This window comes from Periplaneta americana, chromosome 12 (genome assembly GCF_040183065.1).
Source record: "Periplaneta americana isolate PAMFEO1 chromosome 12, P.americana_PAMFEO1_priV1, whole genome shotgun sequence".
NCBI classification, from domain to species: Eukaryota; Metazoa; Arthropoda; class Insecta; order Blattodea; family Blattidae; genus Periplaneta; species Periplaneta americana.
Genome location: NC_091128.1, coordinates 37,104,829 through 37,123,279, shown reverse-complemented (window position 1 = coordinate 37,123,279; position 18,451 = coordinate 37,104,829). Strand labels below are relative to the sequence as shown.

Genomic DNA, 18,451 nt, shown 5'->3' with positions numbered 1-18,451 from the left:
CTGAAAACGCTATTGGTGAACAATGACATTATTTGCTTAGAATAATCAAAGACCGTCTCTGTTTAATCTACGAGAAGCATGCTTTCTTAGAACTGTAATTCTTGGCCCAAAAAAGCATTTGTCACAGTAAATAAAAATGCTATTGGTCACTACAGTAATGACATTTCTGGTCACCTGTGAATTACTCTCACGAACAGATTACGTTATTTTTAATGTACTATGTGGAATACTGTTGTTGAATGAGTATAGAGTGTTACTTGGAGGCCGAGACGTATATAGAAGGATAATATTCAAATGGATTTGAGGGAGGTGGGATATGACAGTATGGACTGGATTAATCTTGCTCAGGATAGGGACTGATCGCGGGCTTATGTGAGTGATGTAGCTAAACTGTTGCTCAAATGCGATCTATATAACAAAGTTCAACTGTAGATACCAATTCTTTAACATAATGTATTATTGCCACTGCTGTAATTTGGGAATATATATTTACACTTGTATTTACAGGAATTTATTTTTAAAGTACATGTCCGGACTTGATTAGAAAACAGAGAGAAAGCAACAGATTAAAACTAACTTTAATATTGTTTCAACTGCAAAAAGTAAATAATCTTCTTCAGAGTTGTTGAAACAATAACATCTAAAATAATAATAAAGAACAAATCAACTGAGTAACTCCATCGTTATGATATCATGCAGAAGTGGATACAGATAGAATAATAGAAAGATTTATCATGAAGACGTGAGATTTTTAACATATATTATATGAGATTTATAACTCCAGAAATAATTATGTATAGTTCCGTGTCATGTACACCTGTAGGCTATTGCAATAAATGTTCAGGTTTTTTCCCCAGTGTCTCATTCCACTTCGGCAATAGCCAATTAAGACCGTTGCTCAGTCGTCCAGATTAACCTGGTGCAATGAGACCAAATGAGTAGACAAACCCTCTGGTCTGATCTGTCTGCCCTGGTTGTGGAGACTGCAAGTAGATTCGAAACATTGAAAATGTCAAGTTCCAGGACGAGGTGCAATACCCGAAAGCCTAATTCTGATGGGGTTATACATAATGAGATGGAAGAAGGAACACTGACAATGGGAAAGAATTAAATATTAACAGCCTAAAAATGACACAGCTGATGAATACAGGTAGCTGAATGTGGAACAAATGAATGAAAATACAGTAACGTGCAAATTAATCCAAACAACGTAATTACTTATGCAAAAACACTCAAACGGGATAAAAAAGAGGATCTAAGACATACCTCAGTAATCTATGTGGCCTCCCTTGTTCCTAATAACAGCTCTGAGACGATTTGGCATGGATTCCACTAATTTCCCACAAATATTCTTCATTTCTTCAACGCGAAACCATATACCAATGAGGGCAGAAATCATCTTCTCCTTTGTAGAACAATCCATTTTTTGCATTCTTCTTTTGCAAATTGAGCACAAGTTCTCAATGGGGTTGATGTCGGGTGAGTTGCCTGGCCAGGGGAGTACCTGAATATTCTTCTTGTTGAAGAATTCTGTAGTTTTTCGAGACGTATGGCATGGTGCCAGGTCTTGTTGGAACACACCTCTGCCATCCGGAAATGATTTTTGCAGCTGGGGTATGATTCTGGTTTCCAATAAGTGAATATATTTGTCAGAATTCATCATTCCCTTGATAGGTATTAATGCTCCAGGCCCTTCATGTGTAAAAGAACCTCAAAGCATTACTTTAGGGGGGTATTTGGGTGCTTGTTGGAGATGAGCTGCTGTTACTTTTTCAGATCCTTTCCGTACATAAGAAACACAGTGGCCGTGGACCTCGAAATGAGACTCATCGGAAAAAGTACATTCTTCCAGTCATCCACTGTGTTGTTGTAATTTTGCCCACATTAAGCGTTTTTTTCCACATAACAGGGGTTAGCAGTTGCTTCTTAATAGGCTTACGAGCCGTTTGTCCAGCTTCCAAAAGCCTACGCTGCACTGTTGTGACGTGAATATTCGCCCCAGTGGTAACCATTAACTCGCGAGTTAAGTCGACAGCAGTTAGTCTAGGATTTAATTTACTTTTCCTGACAATTAAACGATCATCTGCAGGTGAAGTCTTCCTTTTCCGGCCACAGTTTCCTTTTTTCTGGGGTGTGATGGATCCAGTCTCCCTGTATCGTTTTATGATCGAATTAACAGTAGCCAAACCGATGTGACATTCTGCAGCAATTTGCCTCTGTGTCATAGAAGAATGCTCTGCTAATGTTATAATTTTAGACCGTTTTCATTGAGTTTTATCCATTTGTGAAGACGACAGAATTTTACACAGGATTGCAGCATTAAGTCTTCAATACAACTGAAATGCTTATAAGTACAAAACGACAGGCAAAATGTCACATATTATAAAAAAAAATAATGACAGACCTTCAACAATGGAATTACACGTACTACAGATGTCAATTAAAGCAGTATGAGCAGCTGTGAGGCCAAAAATGACAGAAAATGTAAAAATATGTCGTGTTCGGATTAATTTGACGCTACTGTAGAGTCCCTAAAAGACTAATGCCTTACAGACCAGAAGGAAGAAGGAAGGAAACGCGGTATGCCAGCCATTTGAGACATATTAATACTCGTATTAACACTAATTATGCTGATCATAATTAATCTTTATAACATCGAATTTAAGTCAACTTGTCTATCGAAAGCAAGCAATGTAAAAAAAAAAAGGGCATTTTAGAATGAGGTTGCAGATGGAATCACAAAAATTTATTTCAGTTTGCTATGAAGGTGCTATACAAAAGCTATAAGAACAAAACAAGTCAGACTGTCGCTTGGCATGAGTGCAGAAACAAAACGCCCTTTACTGCACAACATTTCAATTTCGTTTTAACCATGAGTATCATGATCCAAGAGCACTCAATTACAAGTCGATAAGGAAATGGTACCGTAATTCTGAAGAAAGTAGATCTATTAACATGCCATACACTGGTGGCCACAGACATGTTCTTGAAACCGAAGCTGCTATTAGCGCTGGATGACAGCATCCCAAGAAGAGTCTCAGACAACTGTTACAATGTACAACTGTTTACATACCGAAACATAGGAGACCTATACTGGTGATGCCAGGAATGATCTAGATTGTACGGAAATGTTAATATCTGAGTACTCAGGTTAGGTTTGTTTCTATGTAGAACTTTAGGGGAAGCTCTCAATATTTACTCTATACATGGATTCCCCCATCTTCACAACATAAAGTTTACAAATAGGTACCAATTATGCTATAATTACAGACAGCCCTGTTTCCTAGGGACAGTCCCCAGATTTTTGTTCTTGGTTTCTTAATAAGCTTCCCAGATTGTCTCTGTTCTAAAAATCGATTTAATTTTCTTATTTTTCTTAATTGTTAAGGTCAAAGATGCTAATACATCGTGACTTATAACGTACAATGCATTCCTTCATGCTGCTACTGGTTTAAAGGAAGAGTTTTAAATTTGGAAACAGTATTGTTTGTGGCAGCAGTAACGTGTTGAGTATGCAGCTAGCTATGGGTAGCTATTGCGCATCTTAAAGAGGACGAATTTCGTGTAGTGTTGTTTTTGTGGACGCAATGTGAAAAATATCAGATTACAAAGTTAAAAATCGTAAGTGTGTTGTAAGTGGTAAGATGTGGAAAATATTTATTCTTTTTTTTTAAGGGTGGAATTAATTACCATTCCACTGTCTACTCACTGTGTCAAACTCCTTTCCCAATTATCAGTGGCAAAAGAACTTTTGTTACCGAACAAGTGGCAACAAGAAGACAAAATGCTGTGGCCACTCATTATGGTTCCTCTAAATTATTCACTCATGTTTTTTAATAGGTTAAGTCTACAATGCTTAAACAACAGCTATATTCATCTAGCATCTGAGAGTAGTGGAGGTGATAATGCCAGTGAAATGAGTCCAGGGTCCAGCGCCGACAGTTATCCAGCATTTGCTCTTAATAGGTTGAGGGAAACCCCCAGAAAAACGTCAGCCACGTAACTTGTCTCAACCAGGATTTCAACCCGGGCCGGCCACTCGTTTCATGGTCAGCCATGCTAACCATTACTCCACAGCAGTCAACTTCACTCAGTTCAAAATTGTTTCCCATACAATAATGACACATCAACTGCACTACAAGAAGGTACTTTTGAGCTCCATACCATAACACCATCAGAGTTTTAAATCCTTGAATATAATCTGGTCTAGTGAAACAATGTTCACATGTTCCAAGATGAACGAGGAAGCAATTCATTTTATCAGCTATTCTCGACGATCAAGATTGTGGTTGAAACACTGTATGACAAACGTCCCCATTACATGATCTAGACAAGGCATATATTACAGAAGATTCATTCATCAGAAAAATATGTGTGGCTTCATGTCTGAACAGTTATAAATTTGTCCTTCTATCTCGTAGTAATTTAATTTAATCTAGTAATAATATATAACATGAAAACAAGAGCAGCAGAAACAACAACGGTCATAGTAATAAAGTGATAATAGTGTGCAGCTACAGGTGTTCCCAGATTTCAGGTAAAAATTAAATTATAGTGTACTATAACTTTATGCATTCACACAGTAATTAGTAACATAGGAATGAGAGAGTATAGGGAATAGAATGATCTTACATCTGGTGATGGATCTGCTTCTTCTTTAATTGCGTCATTAGATGTCTGTATTGTCAAAGGGTCGACCTCGGGTTCCGTCTTGATAACATCCATTTCACCTGAAAGCAGTTTCATACAATTAACTGTTTGATGTTTATAAACTGTTAACTTAGCTACAGGTGTGCCCTATATGGTAATTAACCATAATGTGCCGTTAAATCACATATGTCGCTTTTGTACTCACAACTATATTTGCATGAAAATGGGAAATTTTGGTCTTAACACTCGTATCGATGTTATGTATTATATCTGTTTTTGGCGATTTAGGCATAATATAGAAGTGTTACGGTGAGAGTATTATGGGGTTACAGGGGCTTGCACGTAGAATAAGTATTAATAACACAAATATATAAATAACATACCATTTTAGTACTTAATGTCTTATTCAATATTTTCACTCGTACTGTTGTACATTAGAAGACAGTTACTAATAAATAAATAACAAATGGTTTTAAACCTGTTTGGTCATATCCAAGATAGAGTCTGTGAATCAATGTTACTGTACTCGCGTCTAATCAAGGAAATGCCAATGTGAAGTTTTGAAATGTTATAGGTACAAAAAACCTATATCGTTCGTAAAATTTACTTTTAAATAATTTCAGTATTACATGAATCAATAAATTTCTATCGATAGGTCAAAGATTATCGAAATTATGTATTCTAAATTATTTTAACGGAGAATTTTCAACGATGTTATGATCTAATGTTTAATCTGCAAGACTACCAAGCAAAAGGTTCCTAGATCGATTCTCGGTGGTTCCAATATGACTAGTAAAATTAAACTATATAAATATGCGTTAATACTGAAGCGTAATGATAGTAATAGAGAGTGAGAAGACAGAGGGAAGGGAAAAGACAGGGGGAAAGCAGATGAAACAGATAAAATTGTATAAGTACTTCAGACAAGGTAGAGTATGTCCACAGTCTAGTAGGCTATATACAGTCGCGAAGCTTGAGTTGTTGAGGGTACTTGGAACAATAGACTGTGCCGGTACTATTTCGCATTGTCTGTGATGAGGCGATAGTAGCGATCCTAGTGGTTAGCAACTATCTATGGATGTATATTCCCTATGTATTGAGCTTCGTGACTGTATATACTAGACTGTGGTATGTCTGTGTACGAACTAAATGTAATTATAAAGAACAGAGACAAGAATCATCCGCCATCACATTCCACGTCTTCCACTAGATGGCACCTGACACAACGTACACCAAGGAGGGCAACATTTGCAAACGAAATGATACTAAATCTGAGGATTGTTACTACAGGTTAGGTTAGGTATGTAGTATTGTTAGAGGTTAGGTTAGGTTAAATTAGGTGTGTAATATTATGTGAGAAGTTAGGTCAAGTTAGATTAGGTGGGTAGTATTATTGAGAGGTGTTGGCGACACTAAAAAACCTCATCACATTCAGGAAATACGGCCATGCTTTTCATTCACGTACGATGAATTTGGTATATAAGTTAATACGTATTTGGGGCGGGTTGGGTGGACATATAGCTCTCCCAGTGATCACATCCAGTTTCTACTTTTCCATACTGTAAATCCTAGGCATTTTCAAGGTATTTTAATAATTTTCTCTAGTGTACACCAGTATTTCTTACCTCCACCACTCATTGCCGTAAGAGACGAGTTAATGCATAACTGTCATATATAGTGTGCGAATTAACGGGGGATGGGGGGGACCCCCTGTTGCAAAGTTATCCCCTCTCATAAATTCATATTAACATCTCTGCCAGGGATAACTTCTATCCCCCTCACAAAATATAATTGTTTCAATACGAGTATGCTTTATAAAGTATAAAGTACTGTAAAGAAACAAAATAATATTGATCATCACCGGCAAGCTCACAACAATAACTTACGAGTTACACATCTTATGTGAAGCCTGCTCATGGATATAATTATTATTATAATCAAGATGCAAGACAAGCAACTCAGTGCGACCAAGTGTTAAGCCATATCGAATGAGGTTGAGGATGCCTCTGTCGCTCTGTTGTCATCAATTTGTGTGTATTAAGATAAAAGAAGTGATGCAATTCGTAATTATGTTTAGTTCGAAGAAATTCCGATACGGCTGGATGCTTGTACTGTTGAGCATGCTGTACCATGAACTTAACTAGGTTATTGTATGCATGATGATGAATTTATTATATCTGAATTAATGATGGCGAATTGAGTCTGAAGTCCAATGCCAATGAGGTATCAGGATTCTATCCCCCAACACCAGACGTCCTCTTTTGTCCAGACATGTCCTTTGTCCGGGAGGAATTTTAAAAAATCCAGAAATGTCCTCGTTTTTGTCACTTGTATGTCTGATATTTTGAAGTTATCTGATTTGACGCCTTTTTCAAGTAATTTTCCTGTAGATGGCACAGTATCGACGGAATAGAATGTTTTTGTTTTATTTAATTTGACTTTCATATGTAGTTAACTGTAAAATCATTTTTTTTTTAAGTTTTATAATTATTTTGTAATAACATAGATATTAACATACTTTTAAGTTTGATATAAGCCTAAATCTGTACTGTAAATATTTTGTAATAAAATAGATATTCACGTAATTTAAAGTACAATATAGGCCTAAGTCTAAATCTAAATAGTCACTGGTGTAGCTCAGTCGGCTAAGATGCGGGTTCGATCCCCGCTTGGGTTGATTACCTGGTTGGGTCTTTTCCGAGGCTTTTTCGAACAGTAAGCCAAATGTCAGGTAATCTATCACCAATCACATCGATGCTAAATAACCCAGTAGTTGATACAGCGTCGTTAAATAACCAAGTAAAATAAATAGGCCTAAATCTCGTACATAATACCTTTCAAACAATGTCCTCCTTTTTGAAGCTCTGTGTCCTCTATTTTATCGATGTGAATCTGGTCACCCTATCCCTCCCCCTCATCAGAAATCTTAATTAGCACCCTGGTCATATATGAAAAGTGGGTGGCTTCAAATGTAACACAATGCCGTATTATAGTTAATTACTGTAACTTCAACAGGAAACGTATGCGAAACAGAAGAGTTCATTAGCCTACTTATTAGGCCTAGATTTGAACATAACATGAGCATGACTTCGCTTGCATAAGAGCGGCAGATCAATGAGTATTCCCGATACATAATGAAAATGTTCCACATCAACGAGTTATAGGCCTATTACCAATATAACTCGCTCCACACTCATATCATACACACCTATGGTAGGTAATGAAGTCGAATCTTCTAATATTTCAGTTCTTCAGTCTACAATGATGAAAACAGAATCTCTTAATATTGGAGATACCGAAGATGCGCCATATTAAATTCTATAATAAATTAAAGATTTAAAAGGTATGCAAATGCTCTAAAATGTGCGGCAAAACAAATACGTCTGGCTTCTAAAATAATGCAGAAAGAACTGACGTCATAATAATAGACCGTTCTACACCAACGAGCACTCTCTGAGCTTGTTTAGACCGTTGGAAAAACTCGTGCATCAAGAAGACTGTGAAAGTCCTGACCTATACATGAAGTGAAATAAAATAGCAATATTATCTAAGGTGACACACTAGGTCTCGTCTGGTCAATAGCTGAATTATCATAGAGGAAACAATTTTCTTTATGTACATACGTATATCACAGTCTACTATATACAGTCACGAAGCTTGAGTTTTGAGGGTGCTCGAAACAATAGACTGTGACGGTACTATTTTGCATTGCTTGTAATGAGGCGATATTAGCGATGAGCAACTATCTAATGTTTGCATATTTACTACGTATTGAGCTTCGCGACTGTATATGTTTGTTTCCCTCTTGGACAACACCTAAAGTTCATACTTTCTTTTGATATTTGTTCTTTTTTTTTTCTTTTTTTGTTGTTTCTTGCAGCTTGATATGGGAATTTATTTGTTAAAATAATTGTATGCTTTATAATGTAAACATATACAATTTATATTATTTTGAAAAGATTTTATAACCCCCTTCTCTCTCTCTCTCTCTCTCTCTCTCCCTCTCCCTCTCCCCCCCCCCCTCTGTGTGCGTGCGCGCGCGCGCGTGTGTGTGTGAATAGTTCGTCTGTCATGTGTTAATATATTTCTTTTTACTTTTCTCACATCTGCATTAAATTTCTCCACTACATCTAGCCATTCATTTTCGTTTCTATTTCATATAATACAATGGAAGGGGTAACAAAATTCCAAAGCAGAAGCTATCACGACTTCCTAAATAAATAAATCAAGGTGATTCGGAAACAAAGTTTACTAAAACGTTACTTTCGTCCACTGGGCCCTGCCTCAGCGCGATTATCTTGTTCTGGATACAGGATTTAGCTCCTGATCGGGACGGTGACACACTACAAACCTGATCGCGATTAGTAACTGTAGTCTGTCACCAGTATAACATTTCTAAAATACAATATTTACATCACACTCCATGAATTCATTCACTGAATAGAAAGGTCTGTTCAGCAACCATCTATGTATGCAGGACTTAAACCTATTTATTGGTAACTTTCTCGCCTCCAATGGTAGCTTATTAAATATATTTATGCGATTAAAAAAGCAAGTATTTGAGCTCACACTCTATCTGCACCTTGTGTAATCTAATTTATTTTTATTTCTAGTGTTGAAGGAATGTATGTCTGATCTAGTCTGATAAAGATCTATGTTGGATCTAAGGAATATTTAAGGAATTCTGTAAATGAATAGATTGTACCTTTAATGAACATATGCTTCTAATATGCATAGATGGCATTGACCTGAACTTGTGCGATGTATTGTAATTTACAACTTTCGATTTGAAAAAATGCACACCTTTTTGATACTTAGTCATTATGTTCTCTCTTATATTCCTAGTTCTCCAGCCACTTACCATGCGTCACTGGTTTCTTTCTTTCTGACTCTCTCTCTCAACTACTTGCTTTAAATACATACTCACCTGATGGCAATACTAGTGATTACCTGAGCTGCTGGTTATGTTGGTGAAACTGCAGATTGTTTCATTGACCTCGACCTCTGTTGATCAACACCATAATTGCTACTCATATGAAATGAGAAATAATTTTTTCCCAATCTATACATGACGATGTCACAACCAGGCTTTGTACACTGGTTTTCTGACAAATTGATATTATTTCATTCATGAACTAAACAAAATGAAATACCGGTACACTATATTATGAAACAATATTTTTTTCAACCCCATTCCCTCATATGCTATCCACATCTAGCCAGACCACCTCATTTCGTAAACCTGCGTATGTATACATAAAACAAACATTAGTACAGTAAGATTATTTAGTCCTGATAGTCACTGGAGATGTGCGCCCTGGGTCAGGCAAGTCCATTTAGTTACACCAAGGGGTGTTTGGGTTATTCACTCGCTTGCTTTCGGAGCGATCGACGTCACGAATGCGGTAGAGTGGTATGTTTACAGTACAGTACCGACAGCTCGCCCTTATCTCTACTCCAGAGCTCTCCCCACTACGCCTATTACTTCCCCTCTTTCGCGTCGCTGAGCTGTCAGGACTAAATAATCGGTCTGTATCTGTTGAATTATTTTACACGTATTACAAGGCACCCTGCTACACATATATCAACGAAAAAATGTAATCTTTCCACATGTGTGCTTGAGTAGCACAAAATTTTGTGTTCTCAGATTACCTGTGTTGAGAAGTTTAAGGACTAGTCCCGCACTGATAACAAATTTTAGGTGCTGTGCAACCACTGGCGGTATGTCCGTATTTTGCAAATTTGCCATCAGGTCGATAGGAAATAGTTTTTTTGGTACTTTTTATGCATGCAATTCTGCTTCAAATGGTTGAGAGGGAAAATCTCGGAAAAAACCCAACCAGGTATTTTGTTCCAATCAGAATTTGAACCCAGACCCACTCGTTTCACAGTCAGACAGGCTAAGCCAGTGCTGCTCATCGGAGTGACTACTACCCCGGAGGAATCGGAGATTACGAATAAAGCTCTCCACCAGTGATCTCCAGTACTACCATAGGTGGAACAGGGGATATACAGAGGGATGCGGTGGTTCGGAGCGAAGAGACAATTGGAGGACGTAGAGCTCAAGGACGACCGGCGCGTACGGACTGACGGTAGTTGTGAGTGGAATAAAATGGCACCAAAGCAGATATCCATCGCATGGAAATTCTTTAATTTAGTTGAAGATAATTATAAAATCGCAAGCTATAAACTTTGTGGGCGAATTTACTCCATGGGTGATGGAACTTCGAATTTGTTAGATCATTCGAAGCGATCGCACAATCGCGAGCTTGAAGAAAGCGCTGACAATTATGTTGGACAGCAGTCGAGCACTCAGCATACCCATCGAACAGTGCTGAAAAAGTAAAATTGGATAAACTTTTAATTCAATTTATATCCCAAGATATGCAACCACTTAGCGTGGTCGAAGATGCCGGATTTAAAGATCTCGTCAAGGGTTTAAACCCAAGATATTCACTGTCGTGTCGTAACACTGTTTCTCATGTAAGTAAATAAAGCACGTGGTCTGCGTGATAAGAACATTGTGATAGTGTGCAGAACTGACCAACATAAAAACTATTCATTATAATTTAATAACTAGAGTTCTTGGTTGCTTTTTTAAATTTGTATCTATTTTTACGTGAATATTGCAGGTTCTTTTAGGTGACTTATGCGACAGCGTTCAGAATAAACTGTGGACGGAATTAAAGAACGCAAAAATTGTTTCCTTCATAACAGACTGTTGGTCCTCCAACAGGCAAGATGGATATGTAACAGTAACAGGTCACTATGTGACAGGTGACCAATTAACTTCAGCTTGTTTGGACTTATGTCATCAAGGGAAGTCATACAGCCACTAAATTGTTGGTTGCATTCAAGACGTCATTAATTCATGAGGACTAAACAACAGAGTTTCTGCTGTTATCACAGACAATCCCCAGATATGGTTGCTGCCACCAAAAATTAAATCTTTCTCATCTAGGCTGTAGTACGCAAACCTTGAACCTTGCCATCAAAGAAGGAATTGATAAGACCCCAGATGTAGGTGAAATTCTCTCTCACTGTTCGATAATCGTCACTTTTTTTTGGAAGAGGCAGTTCAAGAGGCACAATGATCACAATTCTGTCAGGTGAAGAATCTGAATAACTTAAGTTATTTTTGGACAGTAAACTTTAACGCATTGATACCACACATTTTTTTTGTTCCATTCTGAAACTCCCTTAATATATTTTACGTTAAACTAAACCGATTAGAATAATAACACTGGTCAACAATGAAAACGTTTCAGGCTCAAAAATAGCTAATTCTTATGTATTTCCACCTGCTGAATTCAAAAATCACCATAAAAATGACAGATTAGCTCTTGCTTTGGAGATAAAGTGACATTTCAATTTTTAGAGTCAACATTTTCAGTTTGGGGGAAATTTTGTTTTGCGAGTTGGCACACCTGTCAAATAACAAAAAACAAATGTTCTTCAGCTGTTTGTAAGTTACAAACATAGATATTGTTGCTGTGACTGTGAATTTCATATTATTTCTGCTGTAATTAAGGCAGGATTTCTGGTTTGGAAGTGTTTTTAAAGTGTCAAATTTGTAAAAATGCCACGAAAATTGTGTGTTTGAAGTAGAAAATGAAGGCAGTGTGGAACAAGAAGAAGAACCCAACAAGGCTTCCACATCCCATGACCCTGATTTTGAGGAAAAAAGATGATAAACCGCACAGACTGAGTCAAGCAGAATTGAATGATCTCATTAGAGACCTTGACCTGTCAAAGGAGAAGGCAGAAATTCTAGGGTCTAGACTACAGCACTGGAATCTTCTCGAACGTGATGTCAGGGTCTCACAGCACAGACAACGTCACAGGGATCTGCTTCCCTTTTTTTTTTTTTTTTGAAGAAAAACAATCTTGTTTGCTGCGACATTAATGGCTTGATGAAATGTCTGAATTTGAACCATGATCCAACTGAATGGAGGCTATTCATAGACTCCTCCAAGCTTAGTTTGAAAGCTCTATTACTTCACAATGGCAACCATCTTCCTTCTATTCCTGTTGGTCATGGAGTTCACATGAAGGAGACTTATGCAAATATGACAGCCCTCTTCGACTCAATCAAATATCATGAACACAAGTGAAAAATCTGTGGTGATCTAAAAATCATTGCTGTACTCTTAGGAATGCACCTGGGGTACACAAAATATTGCTGCTTTTTATGTATGTGGGACAGCAGGGATAGGAAATCACATTATATTCAAGCAGACTGGCCTGCAAGAAATCTTAACCCTAGCGAGAAAAATGTCGTTGCCGAGCCTCTCGTGGACCCAAAAGATATTCTTCCACCCCTGCATATTAAGCTGGGTTTGATAAAAAATTTTGTCACAGGTATAAACCAAGAAGGACAGGCCTTTAAGTACGTAAGAGAGAAATTTCCGAAATTAAGTGATGCCTAAGTTAAGGAAGGTATTTTTGTCGGGCCACAAATTCGAGAACTTGTAAAGGATCCTGCATTTTACCAAGTTTTGGAGGGGAAAGGAAAGGAAGTTTGGGAAGCCTTCAAGGGAGTTATTCATGGGTTTTTAGGCAACAAGAGAGACGATAACTACACGCAGTTAGTGACAGTGCTCCTGCAAAAATACCATCAACTCGGATGCAACATGTCCCTTGAAATCCATTTTCTCCACTCCCACCTAGACTTTTTGCCTCCTAGTTGTGGAGCTTTCAGTGGTGAACACGGAGGAAGGTTCCATCATGATATTTCTGTTATGGAACAAAGATATCAGGCCGTTGAAATGAAACAATGCTTGTGGATTACTGCTGGTCTTTGCGTAGGGATGCTCCGGAACTCACTTACAAGAGGCAAGCTAAAAGACGACGATCTCATGAAGCCACAAATGATTCTCTTCAGACCCAACCATCTGCCAGGTTCTTCCATAAATTTAGAACTCATAGAATGTAACTGCCATTAAAAAAAATATAAATGTACTTTCAATGTTGTTGGCATATGCAATTAAAATGTATCATTTTCTCTTAATCCGTTAAACTGAAATACTTCCACCTATTGTGTATCACAGCAACTAGAGCTAAGAAAAATTTTTTTATTGTCATATTCGTTTTTCTCAACCCAAAATTAGTAAGAATTGACTCATGAAGTGCAAGAAACATTCAAATATTTTTTTTGTTGCCCAGTGTAATTGACAGAAACTGTTAGTGAATAAAGGGGTGTTTCCAGGACAACTATAAATGTTTACATTAGCTACTGAAAAGCTTTACTTCTGTGTCAGTCTTTGTAATATTAGTTTTAATGTTATTGATGTGCTCAGTAACATAAAACTACTGTAATACGCCCTTCCACATATATGCTATGAATTTCAAAACTTGAAAAAAAAAAAAAAAAAAAAATCTGTCAGCTAACGTAGCACTCAAGCAAACAAAAAAAAAAAAGCCAAAGAGAGAGAGAGAGAGAGAGGCAAACAAAAAAGAGAGAACAAACAACAACAACAAATTACAACTTATTTTAAAAGATACGCGGACGTCAGCGGAATCAAATCACTACCTGATCCGATTAAAGGAATGCTCAGCGGGAAGTGTATGTCTGCTCCACATCACATATACAACCTGCGCTGCATCAATCGGAGGTAATCCAGAGATCTCCGATTGAAAGCACGCAAACAACTGCTCCGGAGAAAACCTAATCATAAGCAGCACTATGCTAACTGTTATTCCACAGTGGTGGTCTACTTATATGTACTAAACTAGCATTAAAAATGATTTTGTTTATTTTTATTCCAAGTCTGAGCAGTGCTCAAATGAAAAACGAACCTACACCAGTTAATACTAATAAATTATATTATAAATATTTGCGTTGACCAGTAATAATGTACTCACATACTTTCAAAGTCGGGGGGGGGGGGCGCAAGGAAAAGAACTGCCCACAGTATTAAGCTCTGCCACTTGAACGCACCTAGAAATTAAAAATGACAGAGAGTTGTCATTGTTCTGCATCGCAGAAAAAAATGAAAAAATTAACGAATAAATGAAAGAATGAACTACTTGAAGGATATTAGAGGGAGAATATAAAGATACGTAGTAGTTGCGTCTTTAAACACGCGTAATAAAATAATAAAACAAATAGATTGAACAGTGAATTAATGTACAACAGCACCATAATAACTATGTAACAAAACAGAACAAACGCATTCACGTTAACTGGGAACTGGTATGAGCAGACCGAATAGGCGAACAAAATCAACCAGGAACAACAGTACTGCATCACAACTCATTTGTTGCCATAGCGACTGTGGTAACCAAACACATTACTTAATTGAAGTCAGATTGAAATGCATCTGTAGCAATCTTTCCTCTGTGTCCAGATGCATTTAAACTGTTAACTGATAATGATACTACACTGTCCTCCTGAACTGCAGTCAGGACCGCCACGAAGACGTCACAAAAAAGTGCAAGACAAGGGACAGATATCCAGTACCATGTAATCAAGATAAATCTCTGTCAACACCAGGAATTCAACCACGGATGCTTGCTTAGGAACTGGAAATGCTGTCTGCTGAGCCATAAGTGTAGACTATTATAGTTTTTTGCCGAATTGTTATTTAACTTCCTGTTTTTGTACATAATAAATAATATATGTGCGAGAAAATAGCCTATTTATTGTACTCGTCCTCCCTGTCTTACAATCATGCAGAAAATTGTCAACTTTCTGTTGGATAACTCTCTTTCTGCTAGGCTACCAACACTAAAAAAAACTAACAAAGTACAAAATCAGCGTCACATAGATCATCGAAACATTACTGTAATTTTGTATAGGAGTTCATAAATTTAAATATTATTGGCAGATTGGCGTATAAATATTCTGCCACTTTTATAGGTATTGGCAAAAGCATCACAAACTAGTTCTTTCGAATAAATATTCTTTATATTGGAGTAGTATGAAATGAACGTCTTGCCATAAGACCAGTATGTGCATTAAGCTTTGAGGAAATTATTCATTAAGTATAGTAGTAACTTTAGATACTAATCTCGTAATCAAAATTTAATAATTTACCAACACTCATTTAAGGCAATTCTACAATTACAGACTGCAAAAGAATAATCCCAGGATTCAATATTCATTGTTCACTAACCAATATTTAGTATGCAATATTAAGTTCTCTAGAAAAAAGTACCTCTACATACTCTGTACTTAGATTCAGTATAAACTATTCGGTACAATGTGTTCATCTGATGATTACAACGTATCTCACTAATTAATCCATAAAATGTTACTGCTTCAAGTTTCTGATACACAGACTCTTAAAAGCGTCACTCCATTGCAGCTCAAATAAGTGACTACAAGTACCATTACTGTATGCAATAAAATGGCTATGATTTATAGTTGGTAAAATTGGCATTGCAGAACATTAAGCCTGTTATGCTGAAAGAAGTGAGTGTATCTTACCTGATAAGACCCCTTCCCTTTAGAGTGTGTTCTGCGGGTACACAGAATGGACTGAGAGAACAGAGACATAGAGTGAACTGAGAGGTGACTGACAGCACGTAGAGTGTATTGAGAGGACAGAGTGTGGACTGAGAAGACAAAGAGTGGACTGAGAGTACACAGAATGGACTGACAACACATAGAATGGACTGAGAGTACAGAGTGTGGTCTGAGATTACTGAGAATTGACTGAGAGCACATAGAGTGGACTGAGAGCGCATAGGGTGGGCTGAGCACATAGAGTGGACTGAGGGTACAGAAAGTGGACTGAGAGTACATAGAGTTTACTGAGAGTACATAGAATGGTCTGAGAGCACATAGAGAAAAATGAGAGAACAGAGTGTGGACTAAGAGAACATAAAGTTACTGAGTTATCAGAGCGTGGACTGAGAAGACACAGTGTGGACTGAGTTTAGAGAGTGGAATGAGAGAACATAGATTGTACTGAAATGACAAATCACTTGGAAGACAGTGTGGATGAAAGTGGACTCAGAGCACATAGAGAAGAATGGGAAGTCAGAGAGTTAACTGAGAGCACATACAGTTTACTGAGATGTCTGAGCGTAGACTTAGAAGACAGAGTGGATTGAGAGCACATAGTGGAATGAGAGCGCATAGAGTTGGGTTATTTCACGACGCTGTATCAACATCTAGGTTATTTAGCGTATGAATGAAATTAAGGTGATAATGCCAGTGAAATGAGTCCGGGGTCCAGCACCGAAAGTTACCCAGCATTTGCTCGTATTGGGTTGAGGGAAAGCCCAAGAGAGCGCATAGAGTGGACTGAGAGTACAGAGAGTGGACTGAGAGCACATAGAGTGGACTGAGAGTACAGAGAGTGGAATGAGCACACAGAGTGGACTGAGAGTACAGAGAGTGGACTCAGAGTACAGAGAGTGGACTGAGAGCACATAGAGTGGACTGAGAGCACACAGAGTGGACTGAGAGGACAGAGAATAGCCTGAAAGTACACAAGGAATGAGAATACAGGGAGTGGATTGAGAATACTTAGAGTAGACTGAGAGTTCACAGAGTGGACTGAGAGTACATAGATTGGACTGAGAGTATTAGAATGGACAGCAAGGACAGAGAATGGACTGAGAGAACAGAGAGTTAAGAGTGGAGAAAGATGACGGAGAGAGGGGAGAGAGTGGACTAAGAAAGCAGAGAGTGGATTGAGTGTACAGATTGAATGAGTGGAGAGCTTGGTCTAGACTATAACTCACTTTGAAATAAACGGTGGGAATTACAACAATTCCTTGCCCCAGCTGAGGTGGCCTGAGGTCCCTGTTCCTATTTCATATCAACTGGTGACGCCTCGTGGCATGGCATCCCTATTTCAAACTCTTAGAATTGAAAATGTGTCCACTGCTTGACATTTTCTGCAAGTAAAGGCACTTCATTGTCAGAGATTGAAGCAGTGCTTTGAGGCAGGCATGACAGAATTCCTAATTGAAAACATCTGCTTCTGAATGAGATGAAGTTGATAATGCGAGTGAAATGAGTCCAGGGTACAGCGACGAATGTCACCCAGCATTTGCTCTTAATGGGTAAGGATTGATATATGGGTGTGAATAATGTGTAGGTATTACGCATGAAAAACAAATTTGAAGTCTTCAACAATATATTTTATCGTCCATGATATTGCATTTAACAGACATTATAATAAGACTATGTAAAAATTCTGAGTAAAATCTGTGGAAAATTAATCAAATACAAGATTTGCTAGAAACAGCGTAGGTGCAACCTACAGTGAATTTGTTCTGTTACTGTCTTAATGCCTGAAACTACGTATAGTGTAAATACAAATATTTTTCGACTCTTGACAACAAACCCTGACCTAATGAACATTACAGTAAATGGTGAGGAACCACTTTCACAATATTTGTACTCATGAATGAAGGTACGCATACAGTGCAGCAGCATACTGGAAGGCTTTATGTTCGTATGTTACTAGGTGCGTTCATTGTGTGTAACTGTGTGCTAATTGTCATTGTTATTCGATTAAAAGAATATATCAAACAAGAAAATCACACTTGAAATGGTTATGAAAGTTAACAGGGATTTTCCTACACTAATGCCGGGAAAGTGATGGTGCTGCAGGGGCGTTTCTCAAATATTGTTATCAGTTTTAAACAAAGTATCATTTTCGTTTTCAGTAAATATATAAATACTAGAATAAAAATGCTAACCTTAAGTACGGTGACTATAGCTTGTTGCAGCTGCTGCACTTCCCCAATATGCAGCCAAACTAGACAGTCCATAACTAAAAAATCTTCAATGTACATGAGTCTTATGAGTTTCCTAATTTTCGAGCAAAAAACTCCACAC

General features: G+C 37.6%; 1 protein-coding gene across 2 annotated transcripts in view; it reads right to left on the bottom strand.

Moving 5' to 3' along the window:
- The window catches only part of LOC138710298 (zinc finger protein 235-like), a 39,872-nt gene extending 21,428 nt beyond the window's left edge, over positions 1-18,444 (bottom strand). The window contains exons 1-2 of one of the 2 annotated variants that reach the window (XM_069841085.1): positions 18,313-18,444; positions 4,633-4,730 (exon numbers count right to left, since the gene is read on the bottom strand). In XM_069841085.1, the coding sequence (XP_069697186.1) occupies positions 4,633-4,725 (93 nt within the window). In that variant the 5' untranslated portion in view covers positions 4,726-4,730; positions 18,313-18,444. Of the gene's footprint in view, positions 1-4,632; positions 4,731-7,858; positions 8,302-18,312 lie in introns of those variants that run through there. The other variant, XM_069841084.1, reaches the window with a different exon arrangement.
- Positions 18,445-18,451: the final 7 nt, after the last annotated feature.